The sequence below is a fragment of the Diplotaxodon limnothrissa genome, linkage group LG2 (genome assembly GCF_057381915.1).
Source record: "Diplotaxodon limnothrissa isolate DT_005_m linkage group LG2, D_limnothrissa_male_GT1.1, whole genome shotgun sequence".
Taxonomy (NCBI): Eukaryota; Metazoa; Chordata; class Actinopteri; order Cichliformes; family Cichlidae; genus Diplotaxodon; species Diplotaxodon limnothrissa.
The window spans coordinates 30,649,516-30,675,346 of NC_140597.1; the positions used below are offsets into that span (position 1 = coordinate 30,649,516).

The 25,831-nt window shown below is 40.3% G+C and overlaps 2 protein-coding genes across 3 annotated transcripts; both read right to left on the minus strand.

Moving 5' to 3' along the window:
* Positions 1-281: 281 nt before the first annotated feature.
* cnot6a (CCR4-NOT transcription complex, subunit 6a) lies at positions 282-12,212 on the minus strand. Its single transcript, XM_085362215.1, has 12 exons — positions 12,144-12,212; positions 11,045-11,166; positions 10,554-10,740; positions 10,098-10,183; positions 9,452-9,556; positions 9,183-9,251; positions 8,184-8,341; positions 6,662-6,816; positions 4,677-4,831; positions 4,232-4,465; positions 3,386-3,588; positions 282-3,212 (listed from the first exon to the last, which is right to left on the minus strand). The coding sequence occupies exons 2-12, from the start codon at positions 11,154-11,156 to the stop codon at positions 2,997-2,999; spliced, it is 1,680 nt and encodes a 559-aa protein (XP_085218341.1). The 5' UTR covers positions 11,157-11,166; positions 12,144-12,212; the 3' UTR covers positions 282-2,996.
* A 589-nt stretch (positions 12,213-12,801) lies between these two features.
* On the minus strand, positions 12,802-24,718 carry simc1 (SUMO interacting motifs containing 1). Of its 2 annotated transcripts, none has more exons than XM_085370599.1 (11): positions 24,711-24,718; positions 22,228-22,375; positions 17,235-18,515; positions 16,894-17,141; positions 16,700-16,769; positions 16,310-16,470; positions 15,753-15,842; positions 15,237-15,368; positions 14,339-14,495; positions 13,504-13,588; positions 12,802-13,013 (listed from the first exon to the last, which is right to left on the minus strand). In XM_085370599.1, exons 1-11 carry the CDS (start codon positions 24,716-24,718, stop codon positions 12,802-12,804), a joined length of 2,592 nt encoding a protein of 863 aa, XP_085226725.1. The 2 variants fall into 2 exon arrangements, with proteins under 2 accessions (XP_085226725.1, XP_085226734.1); XM_085370608.1 differs by lacking the exon at positions 24,711-24,718 and having other exon boundaries at positions 17,235-17,770; positions 17,843-18,515; positions 22,228-22,371.
* Positions 24,719-25,831: the final 1,113 nt, after the last annotated feature.

Below are 25,831 nucleotides of genomic sequence, written 5' to 3' on the forward strand. Positions count from 1 at the left end.
CGAACGGGGAAAGAATTGAGTTTAAGTAAAAACAACGTAGCAAACATAACACCATCGTAGAATTCATGATTTACACATCAACAAACACAATTCAATCTGTTTAGAAAGGAAACATGAGATACATCTTTTATTCACACTTTACAAAAAAAAGAATATTAAAAAAAAAAAAAAAAAAAAAAAGCTACCCCTTGAACAACTACAATACTAATGCCATTCAGGAAAGAAGAAAAAAAAAAAAAACATGCATTAAAAAAAAAATTAAAAAGAAAAAAGATGGGGACCAAATGTATTCTTCTTATTTAGGTGCTTCCCTCTCACTTTAAAACCTGAATTTCAATGCATTTAAAGTAATGAGATCTTTACTACAAATACAACAGGGAAGGGAGTGAGGGAAGCTGCATATGACCCTACTAAGTGCTTCTCATCTGTATAAAAGCATGACTGTTTAAGTAGCCATCTTGCTTGTGACAGATTTAATTCATTTTTTAAAAAGATGTATCAAATTCATAAGCAACAGGTTAGCCCATCCTAAGTCTGCTGACCCTCATCCCTTGTTTATCCAATCGCAGAGAAAGGAGGACCTTCAACCCTTTCCAAATTATAGAGGGAGGGGCAGGTCCACAAATGGCACTATAGCTGCAGTAACAAGGGTAGGAAAACTATACAAAGTGGTTGAGCAAAGGGGATTAAAAGATGCAGCTTGTGTAAGATAGTCGAGAGGTTAAAGTCCAAGATGGGCAGTTTAGGGTGAGAGGTGTTAGGTTGATGGACAGGCTTAGGGAGGTTTAAATCTGTGGCCGGGCAGGGGAAAGCTAGGGGCTGTGCGTTTCTGGGGGCATGGAGCTGTGTAAAAAGAGAGCAAAACATGAGTGGATTTATAAAGACAGGAAACCCTACTCATGTTCCTAAGAAAAGGAGAAAGGGTTGGTAGTGAAAGCATACCTGATTACTAGAGAGCTTAATGAATAGCAAGGATATACACATCATCATAACATTGTCACAGCTCATAAAAAAAGGAAAATAAACATTAACAAAAACCAAAAAGGACATAAAATCTTCACAAATGTCTCAACAGTATTTAAAAATAAAAGGAGAAAAGGTTGTTCAGGCGTTCGTCGCATGTAAATAGTGCAAGACAACGTCAACTGCTACAGTGAGGCACAATGTACATATATGTGGGGTTTATATAGGTTTTGCCAGTTACATCACTATTGAGCAAGTTATAGAAATGAACAGATGTAACTCATACTTGCACGTCCTTTTGTCAGAAGTGATGGCAGCGGTGTGGATCAATGGCTTTGTTAATGGGCAAGAAGCAACAGTTTACTCAGTGTCTATTTACATATCAGCAAATGCCAGCAAATCATTAAAAAAAACTGCAGCGAGAAAGGGGAAAAATATACTGATGCATTAATTACAGTTAATCTCAAGGAAGTGCAAAGTTGTGACAGCGAACGCCTTGAACAATCTCTTCTTACGTCTTTTGTACAAGCTGGTAATATCAATTCATCTCAACATTAACTGGATAAAAATTTAGCCTTAGTTTACAATACAATCTTTTTTTTCTGATCATAATTTACTGATCATAATTTACTCTTCGTACAAAAAACGCCAGAAAACAGGTCTTTTGTGGTTCATATACAATCATGTAAAGACTGAGTCTAGATTTCTATTCTGTACAAACACTTGTGAAAAAAAACCCACGGCTTTGTGTATGGAATTTATGGCTGGGGAAAGTCACTACTGGCCTCAGTGCTACAGATCTGCCTGCAAATTACATGTGGTGTGTGTGTGTGTGTGTGTGTGTGTGTGTGTGTGGAGCTGGATGGCAACTCCTGACAGTGAGAGGAATGCTGGTTTTATTCCTGTGTATCGGCCATTACTCGCTGTCCCTGCCCTAAAAGCAATCAAGACAAATACTGGTAATAGCCCCCCCACTCCCCAATCGCTTTGCCCATCAGCCTAAATCCCCTCACCGCTTGGTCAAAAAAAACAAAACAAAAACAAAAAAGGTGACGCATGGGCCACATGAGCTCCTAAGCACAAGACTAACCTAACAGCTATACAGGCTGGGGTGAAATTGTCAGCAAACAGGATGGTAGCATCTATCAAATTTTCACATCGTGGCTTTTCAGCACTACACACCATCTGTGTGAAACATCAAATCTAAGCTCGGGATTCTTGTTTTCTAGGCATCTGTGGATTTTGGTAGCAGTACCAGGTCCAGGGTCAGAGGTGTAGACTATCTTGTAGCACCACGGGAGGCCATGACTACACAAAAGGCCTCAGCACCACAGTATGACAGCAGGAAATCTCACCTCATACGAGCTGCGCTACATCCGCCTCCTGGGATACTTAAACTACCAGCAAAAAGCTGCTCTAATCCAAACACATCTGCCTCAACAAATGTGTGTATCCTAGAAAACCAATCATGTAAGCTGGCTGCCCAAACTGTAGGGGATAACTAGCACAAGCAAAGGATGGAGTATTGAGACTGACAAGTCTGCTGTCTTTGCTGGTTTCAGGTTTATACAGGACAGACAGACATGCAGACCATCAGCCATGGAGCTCTTCAGTGGAAAGTCATTTCCTTCAGCCAAAATAAAAAAAAAGTATCCCCCCTCACTCTTAAACCAAACAGTGCCCTAAGTGACAAATATGAATGAGCTACCATCCCTTCTCATTTTAAAAGACAGAAGCAAAGTGTGTAGGGTTGGTGGATCTTGAGAACAAAGGGGAGTCCAAAAACAAAATATGGTACACAAACAGGACTGAATTGAGCAGTTAAAAACAAAACAAACAAAAAAAAAAGAAAAATATAGAATATCTATAACATTATACGAAATCCCTGTCAGCCAGACCTCACTGTATGAATATTTTACAGGTTGTGTTTTTATGTCTTCCTCCTTCAGTTTGGTGGAGGGAAGAGCTGGTAGTGGGAGGAAGGAGGAGGGTTGAGAGGGAGAGGCTCCCCCTGGTGGTTAGGCAGGGTCTCACTACCTGCGTGTCGGCAGATGGAGCCCATTCACCTGGGGGGGCAGGTTGGGCAGGAGCAACTCCAGCTGAGCAAAGAGGGAGAAGTGGTCAGAGGGGATATGTGGATGTGGGCAACCGCTGACATTGTTCTCTACAAGCCAGTGGTGGTCCAAAGGGCCCAAGATACCCAGCACGTTCAGGTGAGGCTTCGAGTAGAAAATATAGTCGATGACACCCTGAGAAGAGAAATAGAGAAGTGACTTTTGCATAGTTTTGTGTAAGAACAGACTGGTCCTCAATATCGTTTAAAAAACAAACAAAAAACAAACAAACAACAAAACAAAAAAACAAATACATTTAATATAAAACAAAAAAACAAAAAAACAAAACACCACATATGTGTAATTACCTTAAAATCGAAGGTGTAGTTGGTATAAGGCATCAGGCCGTTCTCATAGGCGGTCTTTAACTTGAAGCCATGGGTGATCCTGCCATTAGACGTGCTGTTCTTGCCATTGCAATTGAATTTGGTCAGACAGTCGCTGTAACGGAGCTCCTTGAAGTCCTTGTGTGTGCAGTCCACTCCACCAGTACTCAGGTACTCCACTACGCCTGAACAGAGAAGAACTGAACCATCAGCATTTAAAAACAAAAAAAACAGATGATGATGACGTCAACGACAACAACTTATCCCACTAAAATATTGTTAAAAATAAAACAGGTGGAACATGGACCATTTTTTATTAGTTAAGAAAAAATACACCGTTTGCAAAGGAATTTGTGAGACTCCATTATTATTTCAACTCAAATTTGACTATAGTAAAAAACTTATAGCAAAAATATATTGCACTACTGTATGCAGTGAGCAGGCTAACAATTCTGTTCACCACCACAAAAAGGCAAATACTGATGTAATTTATGTTTTTATGAATGCCAAACAATTATTTTCATCTATTTATCCAATTATAATCAAACCCATTCTCAATTGCAAGGCAAGAGAAAATTAGGCAAAACAAGGTTGTCAGCATCTTTAAAACATGCCAGATTTAACCATCCTTTACTCGCTTCACTGAGATATGTTCGGCAGCAACAACATTAATCAGCTGTTAACATAAACTCAGCACTTCACTGGAGGCACCTCAAACACTTTTTTCAAATTTATTTTAAAAAAAATTTTTAAATTGTATTTTATGAACAATCGGTGCACTCGAAGTAAAACATTTTCTTAAGAGCAGGTCGAGTACAGCCTACTTACCCGAGTCAGGCAAGGAGTTGAGGTCAGCGCACAGCACCAGTGGAATGGCATTAGTCTCGCCAGAAACAGAGGACAACTTGAGGCTGCGTGTGGCCTTATCCACTATGCTTTTCACCTCTGACAGGAACATCATGGTCTGGACCAGCTTGACATCAGAATACTCTGGGTCCCAGTGCATGTGAGCATTGGCTACAAGGAGCAGCTGCTTTTCCATGCCATGGAGAGACTTACCAGCTGAAATGAGTGGCAGAGAAAGAAGGGTGGGGTGGGGCATTTATTAACAGGCATGTTTAACAGGGCAAAGGGGTACTAAGAGCATTAGGACAAACTGAACACATTGCCCTTGGCATAATCATCACCAAAATCCTCTGCAATACCTCTCGAATAAAATTCAGCGAGAAGATGAATTTGTAGTACAAAGGGCTGATCTTAACTGTCTACTCACAGGAGAGCTCCATCATCTCTTTGCGGACCTCAAGCAGTACAGCTACCCCAATGTTATCCTTTGTCATCACCCTGTTCAGCATAGCCTCTGAGCCCTCGGAGTTAGCCATGGCCAGCTGGTTAAACTCCACTGTGTGCTTCTGCACTGCACTGAACCTAAAGGCAAACGGGGAAAAAGAACTACTTAAAGCACTTTCTAAGCAGAGATGAGCAGAAATAATAAATAGAAAAGTCATAATAAGTTGGAAATACAAAGTATTAAGAGGTCCATAGAAATCAAAACCTGACATATTTGGCATTTCTCACATTCAGGGTTATGACTTTGCTATTGTGGACCATATTTTGTGCGATACTGGCAGTCTTGCCTTGGGGGGTCCAGTTCAAAATGCACAGCTGAATAGAGCCTACCCACCAACATATTGTTTGCAATCAAACTAAAATAAAATTAAAAACAAAATCCATAAATATTGTATCGGTCTGAATGTTACAAAGAAATAAGAATACTTTTCCTCTGACTCTACACAAAACTGGATGGCTTTAGACTTGGGAACTAACTGAAAAGCGCTCAGCCGTGTTTGGGAACCCACGTTTCATAACTATGAGGATTCACACAAAAATTTAGGTCATTGTGAAAGCACAAGAGTGCAAGTGGTTAGAAGAACCAAGATGATGATCTGGATGTGAGAGCAGCCAAATATCAATTAGGTAAGGTTTCTCATTTCATGGTCCTGCTATCAGAAGCTTTTGATCACCTTACTAAAGGAGTTCAGATAAGATAAGATGACCTTTATTAGTCCCACAGGTGGGAAATTTGTTTTGTTACAGCAAAAGTGCAAAGTTATGTAGCAGAAATTAGAAAACACTGGAATGCAATAAAATAAAATACAATAGAATAAAATATAATACTATATACAATAGAATAAAATAGAATAATATATACAATAGAATAAAATAGAAATACTATATACAACTGAGTAGGAAAATACAAAAATACAACTTCGTGAGTAGAAGAATTGCACATATAGCAGTCTTATTGCACATGTGTGGGTTTGTGTGTTTGACCTCAAACAGGACCTCAAACCTGAGAGGTTGGGGTTAAAATTATACATGAATGGTGTGTATTATATAATTATTTATTCTTTTAAACTTCACTGACTGTGTGCATTCTCTGGTAAATCACAACTTCTCTAAAAGAGACAACTGGAGGTGAGCAACAACTATTTGAATGCTAATAAAAGCTACATGTAAAGCTTTTCTTGTCTCTAGAACAGTTTTAACAAAATGTTAAAAGGTTTATCGTTTCAGTTTAACCATTTGTTGCACATATTGTCTTTATGATGGAACTTTTTGACAGTGATAAAAACATTACTACTATTAGGTGCTATATGAATAAACCTTTTAGCTTTAACGCAAGCATTACTAAAGACAAACTACATTAACCACTAAAGAGTGAAACAAAACTACACATACCAAAAGAATAGTTTCACTTCAAGTTGAAAACAACAGTTAAACTTTAAGTTAAGCTAAAGCTAGATTAGCCTTTTTGGTAATTGCATTATACGGCTGATGGCATCACTGTCTGGAGACTACAATAAAAACTTAATAGACTTTCTCCTTTGAAGTGAAGTTAAACTGATAAGATATGCATAGCAATACTTAAGCATAGGTTACAGTGTCCCAGTGTAATAGACTGGATTTTGAGTGAAAGGTTTACAACATGATATTTCATTTCTTTCTGAGAACTACTGCATCCACTTTGTGGACACTAGAGACAACCCAAAAGGAACATCGGTCACTCAGACAACAGCAGTAGGTGACGTCAGGTTTAATTGAGATTGTTTTATCACTAAGCTAAGCACTGGCTAACAAGTATTAGTGAATATAGTGAAGCAGTTTCAATCTAATTCACCACAGGAACTCAAATCACTGCGAGCTATTCTTAAACCAAGAAATAGTTGCCACAGGACAAAAACTATAGACACATACTTTTCTGTCCTGTAAAAAATTGCACATCCATCCACGTGCTTTCGATCCGACTCAGACATAGTTCTGGCTCGTGACTTTGGACTGAAGAACCCGTCATATCCTTGCTCCTTCAGCTCTGGCAAGAAGAAATTGTAGTACTGCTCTGTCTCAACTTCCTGCAATTAACAGCAAAAAACAAGTTCCAGGGTGAACAGGAAAGGCTGTTATTCATGGAAGTACATCAGTTAACCCCCTCTAAATATAAGGCCATCTGGCTACATTAGCCATCTATTAACAGGATGGGTAAGAGACAGCGTGTGATAAAATAGCCATGAAAATCTGCATAATATAATAACTAATGGTGATCTTTGGGGATGACACTGATGAATAGGAGAAACATCTTTGTGCAAGACATAATTTAAAGAGCTCCCAATTAACACTTCTTGGGGTATGTACACATTTGAAATGCAATACTATTCCCACCTTTTTATTCTTTTATATCTAAAATTTCCAAAACTCAGTTTGTATGTTTTATCGGGGTTTTTTTGGGGGGTTTCTTTCTTCTTCTTCTCACAAAAAAAGTATAACATTTTAATTTGACGCAGACTAGAGTTTACATATTAAAGTCTTTTCTGTTTTAAAATCTGGTTTTGAGCTTACACATTTTTACAAATGTAAAAACTAAATTACAACATTAATAATAAAACTGAAAGTGATACCAGAAGATTCAGGTTCAAGGAAAGTAAGACAATAATTTAACCTACATGTCCATTGAATAAGTATCATCTGAAAACATCACAAATCTCTGATTATTAGAACTGGTAGTCAATTCAGTATGGATGATCATGCACTAAATTAAATGGGCCAGGCTTGGAAGAGATTCGCAGAAACCAATACAAGTCTCTCCAGCTTGTATAGTTTTGCCTTTTAGCCGACATGACCCCTCCCAAGAATAGCTGCTACATCCATAACAAAACAGTGCAAAACTAGTTTTGCTTCACTCAGTATATGTGCTTGTCTTTACCCCTCGGCGGTCCTAAGGGCTGACAGATTGCAAAGCAAATAAAAACCCATCTAGTGGTGTCTTTATAATGAACAGGTGGCGTCTGAGCTAACGTGGTGCATTTAAAAAAATAAAAAATAAATTAAAATAAAATGGATAACAAACAAATGGATAAAAACATAATGAATTAGGCCTCTAACAAACACAAAGATCACTAGTTCCAATAGAAGCACCTGAATATTTAGCTGCAAACAAAGGTCTAATCTAAGCACTCAACCACAAAAGAAAAGTTTGCAATTTGTTGACACTGTCCATTAGACTGAACACATCACAATTTTCAAAACTGTCAACTGAACATAGTACTCTAATAAGAGTGTTAGCATAACAGTTTAAATGTGATATTGTTAAAATAATGAGTGACAGAATTTTGTGTTTGTGTGTGGTCATGAGAAAATTTTAGACCAATTTCTTGGATCCATTTGATAGAAAACAAAATGGAAACAATTAAGAGCCAGTGAAAGAAACTATGACATCTCTCACCTGCAAGCTGATGATGTCTGCATTGCAGCCCATGATCTCCTGCATTATGGATTTTTTCCTGTACTCCCAGTTTAGAGCCCAAGTGGGACAATAGCCATATAGCTGACGTGTGGCATACTTATCACACAGCACATTGTAGCACATCACAGAGAACAATGCTGAGGAGACAAACAGGAGAAAAACGAACAAAAACATCTTAACTGTGCACACAGTTACAATTAAAAATTCATTAAAAACAAAACAAAAAAACAACAACAAAAGAACCACAAATCTGCAGTTGCTTGCAACAGTAAAAGAAAATAAAAATGCTGAGTAAATCTCATCATTACGGAAAGCACCAAAATCAACTACCAATACTTCTTCAAACCAGGAATCAGATCAGCCGTTCTTTTTGACTCATTTGTTTTGCTTTGCTTCAGCAACCGAAACAATGCTTATACACTAGACTAAACACAAGTGGCAGAGCTTCTGCTCTAGAAAGAGGGGCGACACTAAATTTCACACCAAACAGATTATAAATTTGTGCACCTTTCAGATCATAGGAAACATTCAGCATGTTTGTGTCAAACTGGGCATTTTCTTGATGATCAGATACATGCGAATGGCAGTCAGTTTATGTGGGTGCAAGCTGGATCCATACTAAACTACATCAAACTTTGGTTTGCAAACTTTGTACTTTACATAACTGTAGCTTCCAGACTTGATGTCATAGTTTACAAATCCACTACCAAATGTTGTAACCTGATGACGCAGTCTTCTCTGGACTGTATACTACTATGAGGACACTTGTGCGCAGTGTACATCTTTAACAGGTCTGAGCTGTCTAAATGAGTTGCAGTCTGAACCGCTCTTTTAGGATCTACCAAATATTTGTGGTTTAAAGCCACAGTGCTCAACTGATCACTGCATTGCATACCATCCTGAAACTCACAACCACACAAGACAAAAACCATACAGGTACTTCTGTTCAAAGTCATGTTGTGTGTATTTTGTTCTTACCCGAGGGCCGTGCTCGATCAGTTTCCTGGAGTGTAATCCACGACCGGGGTGGGGGTTGTTCTGTTGGCACTGAGTTTATGGAAAATGGTTCAGCATAGGTATCAACATATTGTCAAACAGGGATTTATTTAAAGAAAACAAACAAACAAAAAAAAAACAAAACCACACACACTACATGATCTGTTGAGCCTGCTTACTGATTTACCTTTTCAGTAAAAATGACAACATATGCTGAAACTTCTCACAAAAGCAAGAGAGAGAACACTCACTGCGCTTTATAGCCCCCGCCAGATTGTCTAACAAGTAGCTCAGCAGCCTCCGCGTGCCATCAGGTTCCTGGTAGAGGCTCAGAATTTCTTGTGCAAGTGGGTTTCCTGTTGAAGGAAAAGCAAATCAGGCTAAATCATCAGTGTTTCCCCTACCCGAGACCTCCTGGGCCCCCAAATAAACATAGGAGGAAAAAAAATAAATAAAAAATGTAGACAGAAAAAAAAGAAGAAAAAAGGATACATTTATTTTGTACATGTCATTACCAATGAGCATTTGTTCACTTCCGCTTGAGTCTGAACTGTACACGTGTTTAACCATGTACTTCACTGAAATTGTACAACCCCTAACCACCCACCCACACGAGGGAATCAGGATAATGTTACTCAAGTGGAACACTTGTTAGGTTACTGTACATGCAATGAAATGTTGCCAACAGCAGTTACTCTGTCTAAAACAACAGCATGTATGACCCTATTTCAAGTTTGTCTTTAATAACAGAAGAAAATGATAACATAAACATCAGTTGCCACCACTGCCAATTCACCCTCTACTGTTGCTGCATCCTTAGAGAAATAAAAATACACCTTATAATATCGAGGGATTTCCAGTCCAGAATGGCTACAAAAACATTGAAGAGCCACTCACCTTTCAACCCCAGTGTTTGTAACTGAAAGAGTTTCCCCAATTCAAATGGCAGAACCCGCAACTGGTTGTTATTTAAAAGCAGTTCCCTGTGGAGGGCAGATGGGAAGTGGATCATTAGAAACTAAACTTCTAAGATTAAAAATAAATACATAAAACTCTTTGTCTTTCAAAAACATTTTCCGAAAGTCGTCATTTAAAAATACAAGCATTACTTGACAGTGTTAAAATGATTATGAATGCAGCCTTTTAAATTAAAGTGAGACATTTCAACAGATGGGACAAGAGTGACAACAGTGGTAAAAATCAGCAGCTGGTCATTGCAGAGAGAGAGAGAGAGAGAGATAGAGATCTATCTATCTATCTATCTATCTATATATATATTTTTTTTAAATTAAAGTAAGGTATGAAGAAAATAGTCCTTTATAACCCAATTTAGGATACAGGTTTATCACTTACCTGAGAGACACCATGTTGCCGAGCTCTGCCGGCAGGCTCCTGATCTTATTGGATGAGAGATCCAGGTACACCAGGTTGTGTAGTTTGGCAATGTCTGGCGGGATGCGTGACAGTGAGTTGTCACTGAGGTGCAGGGCAGTGAGGTGGGTCAGAGACCACAGGGCTGTGCTGAGACTCCTTACTCTGCCTGTGGCGAAAATGGGGAAAAGGCCAAACAGGACAATAAGTCCAAGAATCCAACGCCATTTTCACAAAGATAAATGTGAAAGAAAACTGTTCCCCATTGATATGAATAAGTCAAAACAGGTGAGCTGATTTCACAGTGGAAAAACAAAAAAACAAACAAACATGTTTGCAATATTTCTCTTTGATAGTGAGGATTTAGTAATTACTTGTGTGCAGCTGTGCAAAGCAATGGAAAAAAATATGTGAGAGGAAAATAAATTTAAAAACCCCCAAATGATTTATCTACACAAGCAGAAGATACTCACCACTGATTTCCAGCTCAGCCCAGTATGACTTCTTCCCATTTGCTGCCTCCTCACTGGACATAATTGTGTACATCCGCCTGGGATCCGGCGGGTCATATTTTTCCTTGGGCATTCCTATAACACTAGAGAAATAATTTATATTTTAATTCACCAACAACTAAAAGTATACTAAAAATGAAGTTCAAGCTCATAAATGTAGCCTGAAATAATCCAAAGTAAGTTTGAAGTGATGTGTCTCGCTCATCAGGTTAGCCCAGGTGACTGTAGCGACCACCAAGATGTGATTAAAGTCATAAGTTTCCGTTTACTGATTATAAAGCAATGAGTTTCCTTCATATGGAGCTGTTAAAATGTCAACAGCTCCCTATAAAGACCGTGATTTCGCTTGAGTTACATAATTTAACAGCGTAAAATAATTACAACTGTAGAGCCATATTTTCCACGCCAACTTGAAAAACTAGGCTCTTAACAGTGTGAAGCTTTAATTTGTGCAATAATTAAACCACATTTGTAAAAATTAGGTTAGCACATTTTTCCTCTCAGTGACGCTAACTGATTAGTCTAGCTTAACCTAATTAGGCAGCTATCGAACTACACATAACAGACGCTAGTTAACAAACTAGCTCGCTTGCTAACTAGCACGACGGAAAACAGACAAACAAAATTTACCAGTTAGCCGACGCTAACGCCCTTTTCAAGTGGGTAAATGGATAATACACTAAATAATATTAAAAGATACCATGCAGTCTCGCTTTATATAATACCAAAGCACTGAGTTGCGCATAAACACTAGGCCACGCAACAACGCATTAGTTAGCTGTCATTAGCTAGCTTCCACTAGCAAGAAGCACTATCACGGAGATAAACAGAGAGGAACCCAATGCACACAAAGCGACAAAGCTGGACTTGAAAGCAATTTTGAGCTATTTAGCTTAGCTTGTGTTAGCTTATTGGCTAAAAGCTAACATCCTAATTATGTGAAGCTGACCACTTCCTATTAAATAAGTGTTATTTCGGAAAATTACGGCAGCACTTCTAACATTCCGCATAAGATTTTGGTCAATTGGGTGAGTTAAAACAGAAAGGATTCAATTTTTACCTGCAAGAGCATACCAAATCGCGAGGACGACTGCGTGTTCTCTTTTGTTTTCTAGCTACTTCTCACCCGTTTCCGCTGCTGTATCATGGCGACTGTAAGGATTTTTTTTTTCCTGTGCCGATAACGGCGCCTGATCTTATTGGTCAGCGTGTGGAAGGTCCAACCAGCTGTTGAACCACAATAAATATCAAGTGAGGAATGATGGACCTTGAGATGGAGCGACAAAATGCCATTATTCACTTTACTGTGGCTTATCTAGAAATCATGCTCAATCAAGCACAATGATTATCACGTATTGTGTACTCTATCGGCATAATGATGTAATGCTTGCATCTGTGTGGAAGTAAATTACACACAATGACAAAACTTTTCATAGAAAAAGGCAATATAATTTATTGAGAAAAGTGAGTTCTTCAATTAGTTTGACTTAATTAGGCCAAACAAAGAGGACCACATTTTTATACAAAAAAATAAAATAAAAATAAAGGTCACCAACATGTAGCCACACATCTGAAAGCACATTGATTTGCTCTCCTGATATGTAGACTGTAGTATTGATATTTTAACCTTATGTGTATATATATATATATATATATAGTTTATTAGTTTACCTACAAAATAAGCACCAATATGAAACGTGAAACACAGACTCTTTTATTTAACACTGACAGACATCTAGGAGATGATCCTGTAGATAAGTTAAGGACTCTTCCACATGGAGAGGTAAAGCTTGGTCGAGGTCAGCCTGAGATCTGGACAGAAAGGCTTCAACGGCTTCCTGAACGGCAGGTCGTGATACCCTGTCATCAGGCTTATAGACTGACATGCCAACTCTGCCTCTGGGCTCTGTTAATGAGTTGCAGAGATAGCCTGTGGATAACAGATAACGTAAATTAGGAGGACACACAAACAAACATTGTAGAGTTAGACAGTTGATTGACTTATTGTTACAGTGGAGGATGTGGTACACTGGGTACAAAAAAGTGACTGTAACCTATGTTTTAGAGGCATTCACCAGGAAATGCAATGACAGTGATTTAAAAAAAACATCACAGGGCAATAATGCCACAAACAACAGTGCAAACAAGACTCCTGTCAGCAGGAAATGTGCAAGCTCATCCAATAGGCACATATTGCAATTTTTAATCTATTTATTTACCTGCCTCTATAATTTGCTAAATACTGAAAAAGCTGATAACGCTGTGTACAACAAACATTTATTGTATCAATGCAAAATTGCCCTCATTGTCGCCATCAACAATCATCTTGTCTTCAATATTATATACTTCATAGGAGACCATTTATCTACCACAGCTGCAGATACTGCGAAGCAATTTCCAGCTGTTTACCAAAATCTCACCTTTCATTGCTTTGTTATAGCTGAGCAGCAACATCCAGAGGAGATGCACCAACTCCTCCCACTTGAGCCACTTTTCAGTGCCATCCTAGAGATTACAGACATTAATCAGTGGCATTGAATCATCGTTTATGGTCACTTGTTTTGTTTTGTTTTATTTCTCTCAAAAAAATTAAATAGAACAAGAAACAAGAATCACAAATTTGTGACTTGAAAACATCAACAAGAAGCTGTCTGCGTCTCTAAAGTGAAGATCACGATGATATAAATCATTCCCATAGTATACTCAATTACAGGCTCACAATTATGTTTATTTTGAGGCTTTATTAATATACAGATGTTAACAGTAGCTGATGCTTTTTTCATTGTCCAATAATAGAATTTGGAAAAAACATGCAAATGAGGACACAGCACACTTTATTTGGTTGTATTAAATGCAGTATACTGGTACACAAAAAGTAGGCCTGAATTAAAGACTTGGTCATGTTAGCCACATTAGCCATGCACTGTTCTGTGGGAACACTACTATTGAGATAATGATGGCAGACTGTGAGGCAACTAGATTTAGCTGGCTAAATGTTGTTTAATCCTAAGCCAAAGCTGCCACTATAAATAAGAAACACAAGTCTAGTGTTTCAGGCAGTGTATCAACAGTTTCCTTTCAAGAGAAGACAACATAACGTTGCAAACTTTGGGAAAATCTACACAAGGTAAATAGCACACACTAAAGAACAGTGGAAACCCCTCCCCCAAAAACATATTCTGGGAACTAAAGTACTGTAAAGAAGTTGGCCAATGACATAAAAATGAAGATAACAATCAGGAATGTAATATTCACCATAGGGTCTGGTGCTACAGTGCAGTGTTTTAGAAAGTGAAGCAGCAGACTGAGCGACATGGGCAGTGAGATTTTCACTGGGCATGCATAGTCCAGCAGATGTTCCAACAGCTTACATCTCAGCAGCTTACTCTGTAGGCTCTCCAACAACAACATCCTGGGAGTCAAAAACAGATCAGTCAAAGGCAGCTTGAAAAACTGGTGGGAAAAAAGGGTCAACCTTGCTATTAGAATAAATATATGTTTGCTTATATAATTTACTTAATTGATGTACTTACAAGATTTAAATATATTTCCATTAAAGCAATGCAATGAAAACACAATTATTTATTTTTCCATACAAACAGCCCTTTATTTAGTTTAAGTGAGTTTCTATAATACAGACAGGTAAATTTTGTTTGTGATGATATTACCACTCATTACCACAAACAAGCAATATTTGGGCTGCAAAGGCAAGTACCCAGCAACATAGGCAAAGTAATAGGATAGGACAACAGGAAGCACTGTTGAGCCTACAGTGGAAAAACGCCAAAAAAAAAAAAAGCCTGGAGACTTTTCAAATAAGGATTATAATGTTTTTAAAAAAGTGCCCTACAGGGAGGATAACTACAGAAATACTTAAAAAAAGAAAAATTGATTTCTGGCTTCTTGTATTTACACTTTCCACTTCACATTTTAGTAAGCTCCTTTTCTGTTTTGCTAAGAGTTCAAATGATTCAAGGTAAAAATGTAAAAATGTTCGCGTAAAAATTAAAAATAAAGTACTCATCATTCCATAAATTCTGATAGAAAATGGAATGAAAAACATTTACAGACTACTGAGCAAAAATAACGTGATTTAGTCTAGTAGATTTTTCCCTACACCATTAAATATTCTGAACACACGTCTCCTCCTCACCTGTGAGCTCGTAGGGGCACGTTACTGATGAGCATATGGAAGAGCTCTTGGGACAGCTTGGCAGAGGTTAGAGCAGGAGAACAATCCACCTCCAGAGCCAGAGAAAGCATCCTTTGCAAGCAAGACACCATTCTGTAGGAGACAGAGACATACACTTTAAAAAGCAGACAGAAATTGGAATTGTTAAAACCTTTCATAGTTTTAGCTCTGTATGCCAACACAGCAGATTTTAAATCAAACAGTCGAGATGCATTTTCAGTCCTGACTTTAAGGGGTTGAAAAAATAAATAAAATACATAAACTGTAGTCCTGGAAAATTACAGCTGAGAATATAAACTTCAAATGCATATATAATGTTTTGTTACAAATTTTTTGTGGTGGTGTAAAAAGCCAAAATCACACCACTAAATCACTGTCTAAACATTTCTATAGCTAACTGTGACATACATGCAAATCAGTTGTTTATTCTGCTCAAACTACCACTTCTTTATTTAAGAACAATTTATTCTAATTCACCTCATATATTCTCTTTCTTGGGTCGTTTCTCTACCCTTTCCATGCTCTGTTGATTTCATAATGGCAGAAAACAGCCATTTGATGACCTCCCTGTAAAAAAAAAAAAAAAAAAAAATTAAAAAAAAGATATCAAAAATGACTTTAAATATGATACTTATAAAGAAAATGGCAAAATAATTAAAACAATCTGGTTTGTCACTGGGTGTATGTGATAATTATTTGTTGTCAATTGTATGAGTATTATACTTGATGAAAGATGTCATCATTAAAACTGTGAATGACCATTTGTGTCAACTAAACCTGAGTATTTTTGTTTGTTTTTGTATAAATGACGGTAGGTTAAAAATGAAAAAAACACCTCTCTTCTTAACAAAACATTTGCTTCCATACTGTTAAAACAAACCCAGCAGAATATCTTCACAGAAGAAAGTTTTACCCAGGCCTCCATCATAAACTCGCCAAGTAAGGGTATCCAACCTCAATGATATACAATCAAACTCAAGTGCTTATGTCCAAAGTTACCCATGTTTATAATACAGGTTGGCTATCATGCTCACCTAACCCGGGGAAACTGCTGATCACACGACAATGTTGCCTTTGCTATCGAATGGTGCAAGGAGGATGTAGAGCATTTGGCCCGAAAGTCGTCCTCCAAAGTCTGCACAATGTACTCCAGGAACATGCGCACCACATCACACCGATGCCTTTGTGTGTGCTCCTAAGGAGGCAAAAGGTTAGCAAGTAGGGAAATGATATTGGGCTGCAAATGTCTGCATTTTAGAGCAGATTGAAAACAAAAACAGCCTGACAAACAAGGTGAAACAAGCAAGCAAACTCAAAATGTTTGACTAGTAATGGGACTGCAAATGTTTTTCACCATTGCAACTAAATTATTTTCAATATGCTCTTGTTCATAGAGTTTTTGGATAAACTTCGTAAATCAGTACCTCATCGGTCATGACTGAGGTCAGTAACTCCCAATCCCACGGAACTGTGTTTTTATCAACCATGTGGTGCCTGCAATCACACAACATTCTTAGTCTAAGACATTCAAAGACCAAAAAGCAAGTGACAATTTGTAAGATATAGACTATGCAATTTAAACATACTCATCAAACTCATATTGCTACAGTCTCTTTACCTTTGTGACCTCATCAGGAGCTTAAAAGCCTGCACGCAGAGGTGATGAGGAGACTGTAGGTCGAGCAGAATGCCGTGGAGTAGGTGTGAGGTGATATCTCTGGGGGGATAGTAACCAGGCTGTAGTAGGTCAGACAAAAGCTGCAAAGTACCTTCTGGATAGTTCTCGTCAATCGTACTGTAAACCAGACTCAGACTCTGGCGACATAGCACCTCGGGAGTTACAAAATCTTCATCATCCTCTTCAAACTATGGAAAGAAAATGCACTTGCTTCAGCATTTGATCAGTTAATGAGGGTACCAGGAAATACAAATATAGATATCTGGGCAGCAGTCTCTCACCATTGCTTTTTGAGATGTTCCAGCTAGTAATTTCCTGAGTGTAGATGGGCACACAAAATGTCTATCCTCTCTACTGACCGCCCTGCAGTCCATGGTCTCTTCATTCATGTCTTCTCCATCACTTTCATCTTCCCATGGGAAAGACCCTGGACTGTAAAGTCCAAGATCTCCCTTGTACGTCTCAGTCTCCAACTGCCATTCAGGCGTATCTTCAGCTGATTCGGATCTAGGAGATGACTCAGCAGGGCTCTTTCGACTATGAGATATAGGACTTGTATTGGAGGGAGGGTCAGGCTCAAAAGGCTCAGAAGAGTTTGATGCAGTAGTAGGAGAGAAGGGGGATGAGTTACCAGAGCTGCAGGGTTGTCTAGATTTTTCTGGTTCGTCTAATTTTGGCTGATTCAGGTCAGAACAGGGGGATTCCATTTGAGCTTCGTCCTGTGATGACGATGCCAAATCTATGGATGTAATAGGTAGAGCTGAACTAACTCCATCGCTCGGACCATCGTGTATGTCCTGTGATGAAGATGCCAAATCTATGGATGTAATGGGTAGAGCTGAACTAACTCCATCGCTCGGACCATCGTGTATGCTATGCTCTTTTGAACTTGCAACAGAGTTTTCTCCCACTGAGCGAGGAGAATCTGCAGGGCTATGTAGGTGCTGTGGTTCATCATCTTGTACCTGTGTGTTTGTACATTCCTCACTGTTGTTTTCTTGTCCATCCTTAGGAGGAGACACATCAAACAAAGGCCCAACGTTAGAAACGTTTGGAGTCGTAGTTGTACTTAAATTACTATTGCAACAAGGTGCTTCACCATGACTGTTCAGAGACATTTGAGTACAATCTTTGGTCACATAGACAGAACACTTTGAGGTTTTCAGTTCTGCAACATGTGTTTCTAGAAAAGGCAATCGTTTCAACTTTACAGCTGGTGTGTTAGGACAGGGGGCTGCTTTATTGTCTTTTTTTGGATGTTGTGTTTCAGGTATTTGAGGATTTAGACGTCTCTGCTTTGGTTTTGGGTCACCACAGTCCTGCTGTGGAGCACAAACAACGGAGTCCATCAAAGGCGTTTTTTGGTTATTAAAATCTTGACTTTGTGAGATGTGATTTAAATTTGTATTTGTGTTTTTTGATTGACAGTCATCTGGTGGTAAATTCTCTGTCTCCTGCTCTGTTTCATTTTCAGTCAAGTCTACTAATGCTGTGCCAGTGCCATTTTGTCTTCTCCGTAGCTCTGGAAGAGTCCATCTTGGATCTGTGAGGTCAATATAATTCTAAAAAAAAAAAAGGAAAAGATAATTATTAAAAAATTAATATTAAATCAAATATAACCTTTGATTGTTTTTTTTTTTTCATTTCTGAAAGAAATAGGGGGAAGAAGGAAAATTATCCTTACCTTACTTCTAAAAGATTATTTAGCTTTTGTAACTATGTACCACTTTATCTTATTATAACAGGTCTTATTAATATTGAATTATTCCTGAAGAAAACTACAGAAATTACAAGAAAACTTGCTCAGAGAATTTAGGATACACTGAAGGTGGTCATACCAAATAGTGTCTGTAATTATTCAGACTTTATTTTACCTGACTTACCTTTAAGCTTTCTCACCAGTCCCTCAACATAAGCTTAAAAAATACTCTCTCCATTTAATTACATATTCATCTTCTGTGAGCTTCAGTTACAGTTATAATAGTAATATTTCAAATGCATAATATCTAACCACCTCCACAAATGTCAGCCAATGGTTTTGGTAGCGGTTTCAATCAACTCCATCAAAGGCAAGAAAAGTTTAACTGGTGACTTCCAGTCACCAGCAGTTTCAATTCAATTCAATTCAATCTTTATTGGCAGACTACATGTCCATAAAAACAAGACAAGAAACACACACACACAACTCCCCCCCCCCCACCACACACACACAACACAAGGTATACCATTAAATATATATATGTATATAAATAAGTATATAAAGCATTTGTAAAAATATAAAACCATAATATACATAAAACACAATTACTTAAAATAAATCAATAAATACACAAACACTTTAACCAGTGCTTTCTGAGACTGGATGAGTAACGGGAACCACTCACTGTCGGATCTGTAAGTGCTAAAATTATACTGTTACTCGAACCATCCAGTCGTTCTCTAAAACTGAACATTAACTTTCTTAAAAGTGCTTTAAAAGTCCAGACACCCACAGCTACAAACATCTGACTGGCACTACCACTTCTAGGTATCCTGCAAAGGATTCTCATCGCATCATTATATGCAACATGCAGCTTCTGCATGCTACATTGTTTGTAGGATGACCACAAGGGGGCAGTATATAGCGGTGTGCAATACGCTTTAAACAAAGCCACTTTAACTGGAAGTGAACAAAAGCTGAATTTGCGTGCAATAGTATTTGCCTGCACATAGAGCTTACATCGTTGTCTGTATATGTCATCATCATCATTCATTTGCTCAGTAATAAAGTGACCGAGGTATTTCACCTTTTTATGAACTTCAAGAGTTTTTTGTGCCAGTTTAAACAAAGGGAAATTTAGCTGTTTATCCTGCTTGGTTCTACATATCAAAACAGCACTTTTAGCAGCATTGTACTCAATGTCATATTGCACACCATATTCAGTACAGACATTAAGAAGATCCTGTAACCCAGCACTATTTAGCTGTTGTGAAGTCTCTGAATGCCACTGACAATCTATGGTCTCTGGTTATCAACTTGCTGCTTGTCAGTTTGTGTGTGGTTGCACCTCCCCTAATCAGTTATCAGGATCTGCCCAAGTACTGACTAACCAAACTGATTACCATCTGCAACTAAATCTTCAGTTTTCTTTCTTCTTGCTATGTCAAATGCTTTAGAAAATTGATCAACAATCCAATGCAACACTCCTTGACTAGAGATGCGATCATATAATTTACTGACTCTTATGATGCTGTCAAGGTACTACACTATATTGCCAAAAGTATTCACTTGTCTGCCCTCACACATATGAACCTGAGTGGTGGTCCTTTCTTAATCCATAGAGTTTATTATGATGTTGGTTAACCGCTTGCAGCTATAACAGCTTCAACTCTTCCGGGAAAAATTTTCCAGGAAGTTTTATAAGTGTGTTTATAGCCATTTTTGATTATTCTCCACAACTACATTTGTGAGGTCAGACACTGAAGTTGGACAAGAAGGCCTGGCTCAAACTCTCCACTCTTATTTCCCCCAAAGGTGTTCTATCAGGTTGAGGTCAGGACTCTGTGCAGTCAAGTTCTTCCACACCAAACTAACTCATCCATGTCTTTATGGTCCTTGCTTTGTGCACTGGTGCACAGTCATGTTGGAACAGGAAGGGGCCATCCCCAAACCTTTCCCACAAAATTAGGAATATGAAATTGTTCAAAATTATTTGGTATGCTGAAGAATTAAGAATACTTTGCACTGGAACTAAGAGACCGAGCCAAAGTCCTGAAGAATGATCCCACATGATAATCCCCCCTCCCCCAACCTTTACACTTGGCAAAATACAGTCAGACAAGTACATAACACGTCTCCACTGCTGTACAGTCCAGTGGTGGCATGCTTTACAACACTGCATCCAGTGCTTTGCATTGAGCTTGGTGATTTTTTTAAGGCTTGGACAAAGCTGCTCAGCCATGGAAACCTATTCCATGAAGCTCCCTTTGCACTGTTCTTGAGCTAATTGTCTAAACTGACTGCAGAAAGTTGGTGATCTCTGCCCACTACGCACCTCAGCATCCGCTGACCGCTCTGCAATTTTACGTGGTCTACCACTTCCTGGCTGAGTTGTTGTCATTCCCAATCATTTCCACCTTGTTATAATACCACTAACAGTTGACTGTGGAATATTTAGTAGCAAGGAAATTTCACAAATGGACATGTTGCACAGGTGGCATCCTATCACAGCACCACGCTGGAATTCAGATAGCTCCTGAGAGAGACCTATTCTTTCACCAGTGTTTGTACAAAAAGTCTGCATGCCATGCTTGATTTTATACACCTGTGGCCATGGAAGTGACTGAAACACCCGAATTCAATTATTTGGATCCGTAAGTGAATTCTTTTGCCAATGTTGTGTATCTCCCGGTCAAAACCCACCGGAAATAGTAGTGCAACTGAAAAGCTATGGAGTTTTCTTTTGCAATTTTTATAGATAAAAGAACTAATGCTTTATTTACGTTTGCTTTAATGGCTGATATACACAATGTCTGTATTGCTGGTTAAACTTAAAACCCAAATAATTATACTTTATGGAAGGACAGCATGTACAGTTCAAGAAGAAGGTACAGAGTTGTTGTAATTGGTCTCACAGTTCTTTTGGAGGTGGCTCTCCCTTTAATATCTGGATGTATAAGACTATGTATAAGACCAAGCCACAGAATAGCGAGCAATTTGAGTCAAAAAGACACTCCTATCAGGTTATCTTATCCTTCCCCATGGGCAGTTTCTCATTTGACTAGCAAATGCTCGCCTGGTATAACATAACAAAGAGCTCCAATATACAACAAAGATTTTGGTAGACACATTTTCCTACGCAATTTAATCCGCATTAATGTTAACTATCATTCCCAGTTTCATGCACTATGAAAAAATTAAAACTATTTAGCAGCGCATTTACAGTACAGTAGTACAGTAGCAATACGTTTATAAACAATAAAGACATACAGCACATACTAATGACACCATTTAAACATAAATGCTTGTTTGAGCAACAAAATTATTTTACAATAACAAAGTTATAAACAAAGCGCCAAATAACTTATTTACCTTTAAGCTAGGTTATAGCGTCTTTCACCAGTAATGTCGCTACATTTGACTTGTGCTGCTACTTGACCGCAGAGCGTTAATAAGCAGGCCGTATCTTTTAACTTTTGTTTGTTTTTTCTCTATCCAGGTGACGAGCAACAGTCTGAGAATACCTACTGAAATGTACCCTAGTTTCTACAGCAACCGAGTTTCAGTCCGCTTACCGGTGGGAGGGCGAGCTTCACGGCATCGACTTCAACCCGCACAGCGGAGAGAGGCATCGGGTCAGGCTTGGCAGTGAATGTACAGTAGGACCCGACGATCTCCACGTCGGAGTCGTCTGAGCTGAGACTGATCACATCATCCATTTCTCTTCAGTCATTCAAATTCAGCAGCCAATGCACAAAAGCATCACCTAAAGCAGACCCGTGACGGCCAGGGCAGTCCTAAACAGCCATGAGCTTCCGCCGTAGATGTCTAATTCCAATCATGTTTTGTAGAAAACACAAAATAATGCTTCCAATGAGGCGTGCAACCTTCGGCATTTCCTTGTTCAGATCGTAGATTACATGCGTCGTGTTCGGCAGGTGGGTTAAAACGTGGGTGTATCGCTACAATTCCTGGGTTGCTGTGAATTAACTACATAGAAGCTAGACGCCAAATTTGAAATCCAAACGCTTAAAATTTATTGATAATTGCAATGCAACATATGAAGTTTATGAACGCTTCCTGTTTTTTCTCCCCATAGCTTTTCTTCTATGACTGTGGCGGGTCACAACAAGCGCCATACTTGAAATGATCTCCACCTGCTGTACTGGAGTGCAACCTGCCAGCGCAGATTCTGCCTGTCCTCAAAGAAAATTAAGGACAGACAGAGATACTAAAGACAGACGAACACATCCAAAATACACCTTAATTCCTAAAGTGTGACTGGTTACAGCCAAAGGCAACGGAAACGAGAGGCCACACGTGTCTTTGGACTATCCACCTCACACGATCTTTTTCTAATTTATATTTAAATTACACTTTAAATGTGTTTTCCTCCTCGCCTCATAATGACTATCGATGCTAAATTTTAAACTAATGATCTATTTAGAATATATAAATAGCTTGTCTTACATCAATAAATAAATGATTAATTCTTAATTAGTGGTTCAGAGTGCACATTGAGTATATTTTCTAGGATGTACTACATTTTTTTTAAAAATTTATTTATTTATTTATTTATTTATTTATTTTTTTTCGCCTGTCCCATTTGGTTCTTTAGCCGTCAGAATTGTTGTCTGAAGACCAACAAGGATACCCAATGGATTTACTTTGCCAAATGGATCATCGTGGCATTGCCGTATTGGTCCATTTGGTCGATCTTTGTTTTTATTATTTATTATATTTTATTTTCAGATGTTACAGACGGGACAGACATGAGTGAGAGATAGGAAAGGGAGAAAGAAAGAGGAAGGAAAGGAAAAACAGAAGGGGAGAGGGACAGTGAGAAAGGGGGGGAGAAAAAAAATAAAAATCTCCTGGATCACCTGTTGAGAGAAGAATAGAAAACAAGCAAAAAAAGACAAAAAAAAAAAGAAACAAAGCAACATACTAAACACAACACCATCGCATTAATCTAGCTAAGTGTAAACAGCAGTAAATACTAAATATTCAATGTTGTTGTGCAGCACGCAGGACAGATGTGCTTCGAAGTAGCAGCCAAGAAAGGTGTAATTTGGGTCTACGAGCAGTGAACACCCGTGTGCATACCTGTGTGGATCAGCGCGCTTGTATTCCAAAGGTTTCTCCATGTAACGATCTGCTAGGGAGTGTGGGGGGGGCCACAGCCCCGTCCTCCAGGGTGTGAAGCAGGTATGGAGGAGATCAAAACTCCAGACATCCAGAGGCCCCCAGAACACAAGAAACCATGGAAGACCAACAGAGGGGCAGCCGCGCCACTGTTCCAGTAATAGCTGAGGAGAGTCCCAGATGAGGGTTCACTCAGCAGCCGCGGAGCAGAAGCCAGGGGGAGTTGCAGTGACGTGCCCGTGAGCTCCGCCGGCCGCCAGCTGTGCCTGAGTGACCGAGCCCCAGGCCGAGAGGCCGGGGGCACCCCACCCCCGAAGGGGCCCGAGCGAGCCCCAGGCTCCAGGCCCCGATAAGCGGCCGCCAAGGAGTGAGCCGGTGTGTACCTGGACGCCCACCCCCAGACACAAAGAACCACCAACGCACCGACACCTGAGGGAGTCCGCCACCGGCAGGGGAAGTGGTGGTAGGTGGAGATAGGCCTCCAAACCTTGGAGGGCCTGAGGTGTCCCCAGAGAGGTGGCGTCTGATACCCAGCCTGACATATAGACACAGACATACAGGCACACACAGACACAAACATCCATTCCCCCCCTCATGCTCTCATATGCACTCACTCCACACTCAACCAACGTGGAGACAGACATAAAGAGACGCTGTACACACGATCACACTCCCCAAGCGTACTCTACAAACCGGGTCTAGGTACCCTTGCCCCTGGAGGGGGGAACTGCACCCAGACCCAGGTGGTGTTACCCTTTTCCCTGCGGTGGGGAGAGGCAGACCACCCCGACTCCGTAGCAGCAGGGAGGCCCCACACTCCAGACCGCAGTCGGACGGCCAACTCCACCTAGCCCTCCCGCTCCAGCAGGCCGCAGAGAATGGGGGTGGGAGAAGACTCCAAACCTCCCTCCACCCGCTCATTGTAGTGTTGATGCATGTGTGTTCTAAGGTGCAATTAAAACCCAGGAGGGCATGGAGCTACCTGCCAGAGAGCAGCAGGTAAGCGCATAGTCCCTCCTGATAGCCCTCAATGTCTAAGTGTATTTAAAATTGAGAGGTGGGCAACGACGCCAGGGGTGAGGTATACACCCTGATGGTAATTTGGACTCCGTGATTGTGCCCACCCCCAAGATCCTATATGTATGTGTAATGAGAGTGTGAATAATGTGAATGTCTAAGTTGTGGAATAAAATTGAGGCAGAGGCAGCCAGAAGGGGACAGAGGGGGGGTAGCCTCCTCTGCACCCTGGTGACATACCCCTACTCCAAGGCCCTGCATGTGTGGGTGGTTGTGGTGGAGCGGGAAGAGAGAGGCAGCTGGAGATGGGGAGGGAAGGAAGGGAGGGGCAGGTAACCCCTCCCTGGGGCCAGCTCCCCCGCTGACCCCAGTAGGCACTCCCACACTCCGCGACCCGCCAGGGAAAGGGGGCCCAGGCCCATCCAGACCGGGGCCCAGTGCAGCAGCGCCTCCCGGCCCCACAGAGCCCGGGACAGTCCACCCAACCCCACCACAGAGAAAACTGCACCCACCCCACCATCCACTCATCTTCCAGACTACATAAGACAGTAAACGCCCAGGCTGAGATCTTCCTCCACCTCTCCTGTATCTCCCCCTCCTGCAGAGAGAGTTCCTGAAGAGAGGAAAGCTCCTGCAAGATGTGACCATCTCCCCCACCAGTTGAAGAGCCCCCCAGGTGGTTCGACGCACCGGCGGCACCCTGCTCCAGGGCCGGGCCCCCATGCACCCACCCGCCCACAACCCCGGCAACACACCAACCAGGATCCAAGCCCCCGAGGCCCGGCCTGGGCCCCAGCCCAGAGACGGAGCGCCCCCAGAACCTCACGCCCATCCCGGACCCACCCAGGGCCAGCCAGGCTACCAGGTCAGTAACCCACATCCGTCAGCACAGACCCTCCCCTAGCCCCGCTGCACGCAGCCGCGAGGAAACAGTCACCTGAGAGCCAACAGAGCCCCCAACCGGACATGACCGCTACCCCGGGTTGAGCCCCCCAAGGAAGATGCCTCCGGGGAACC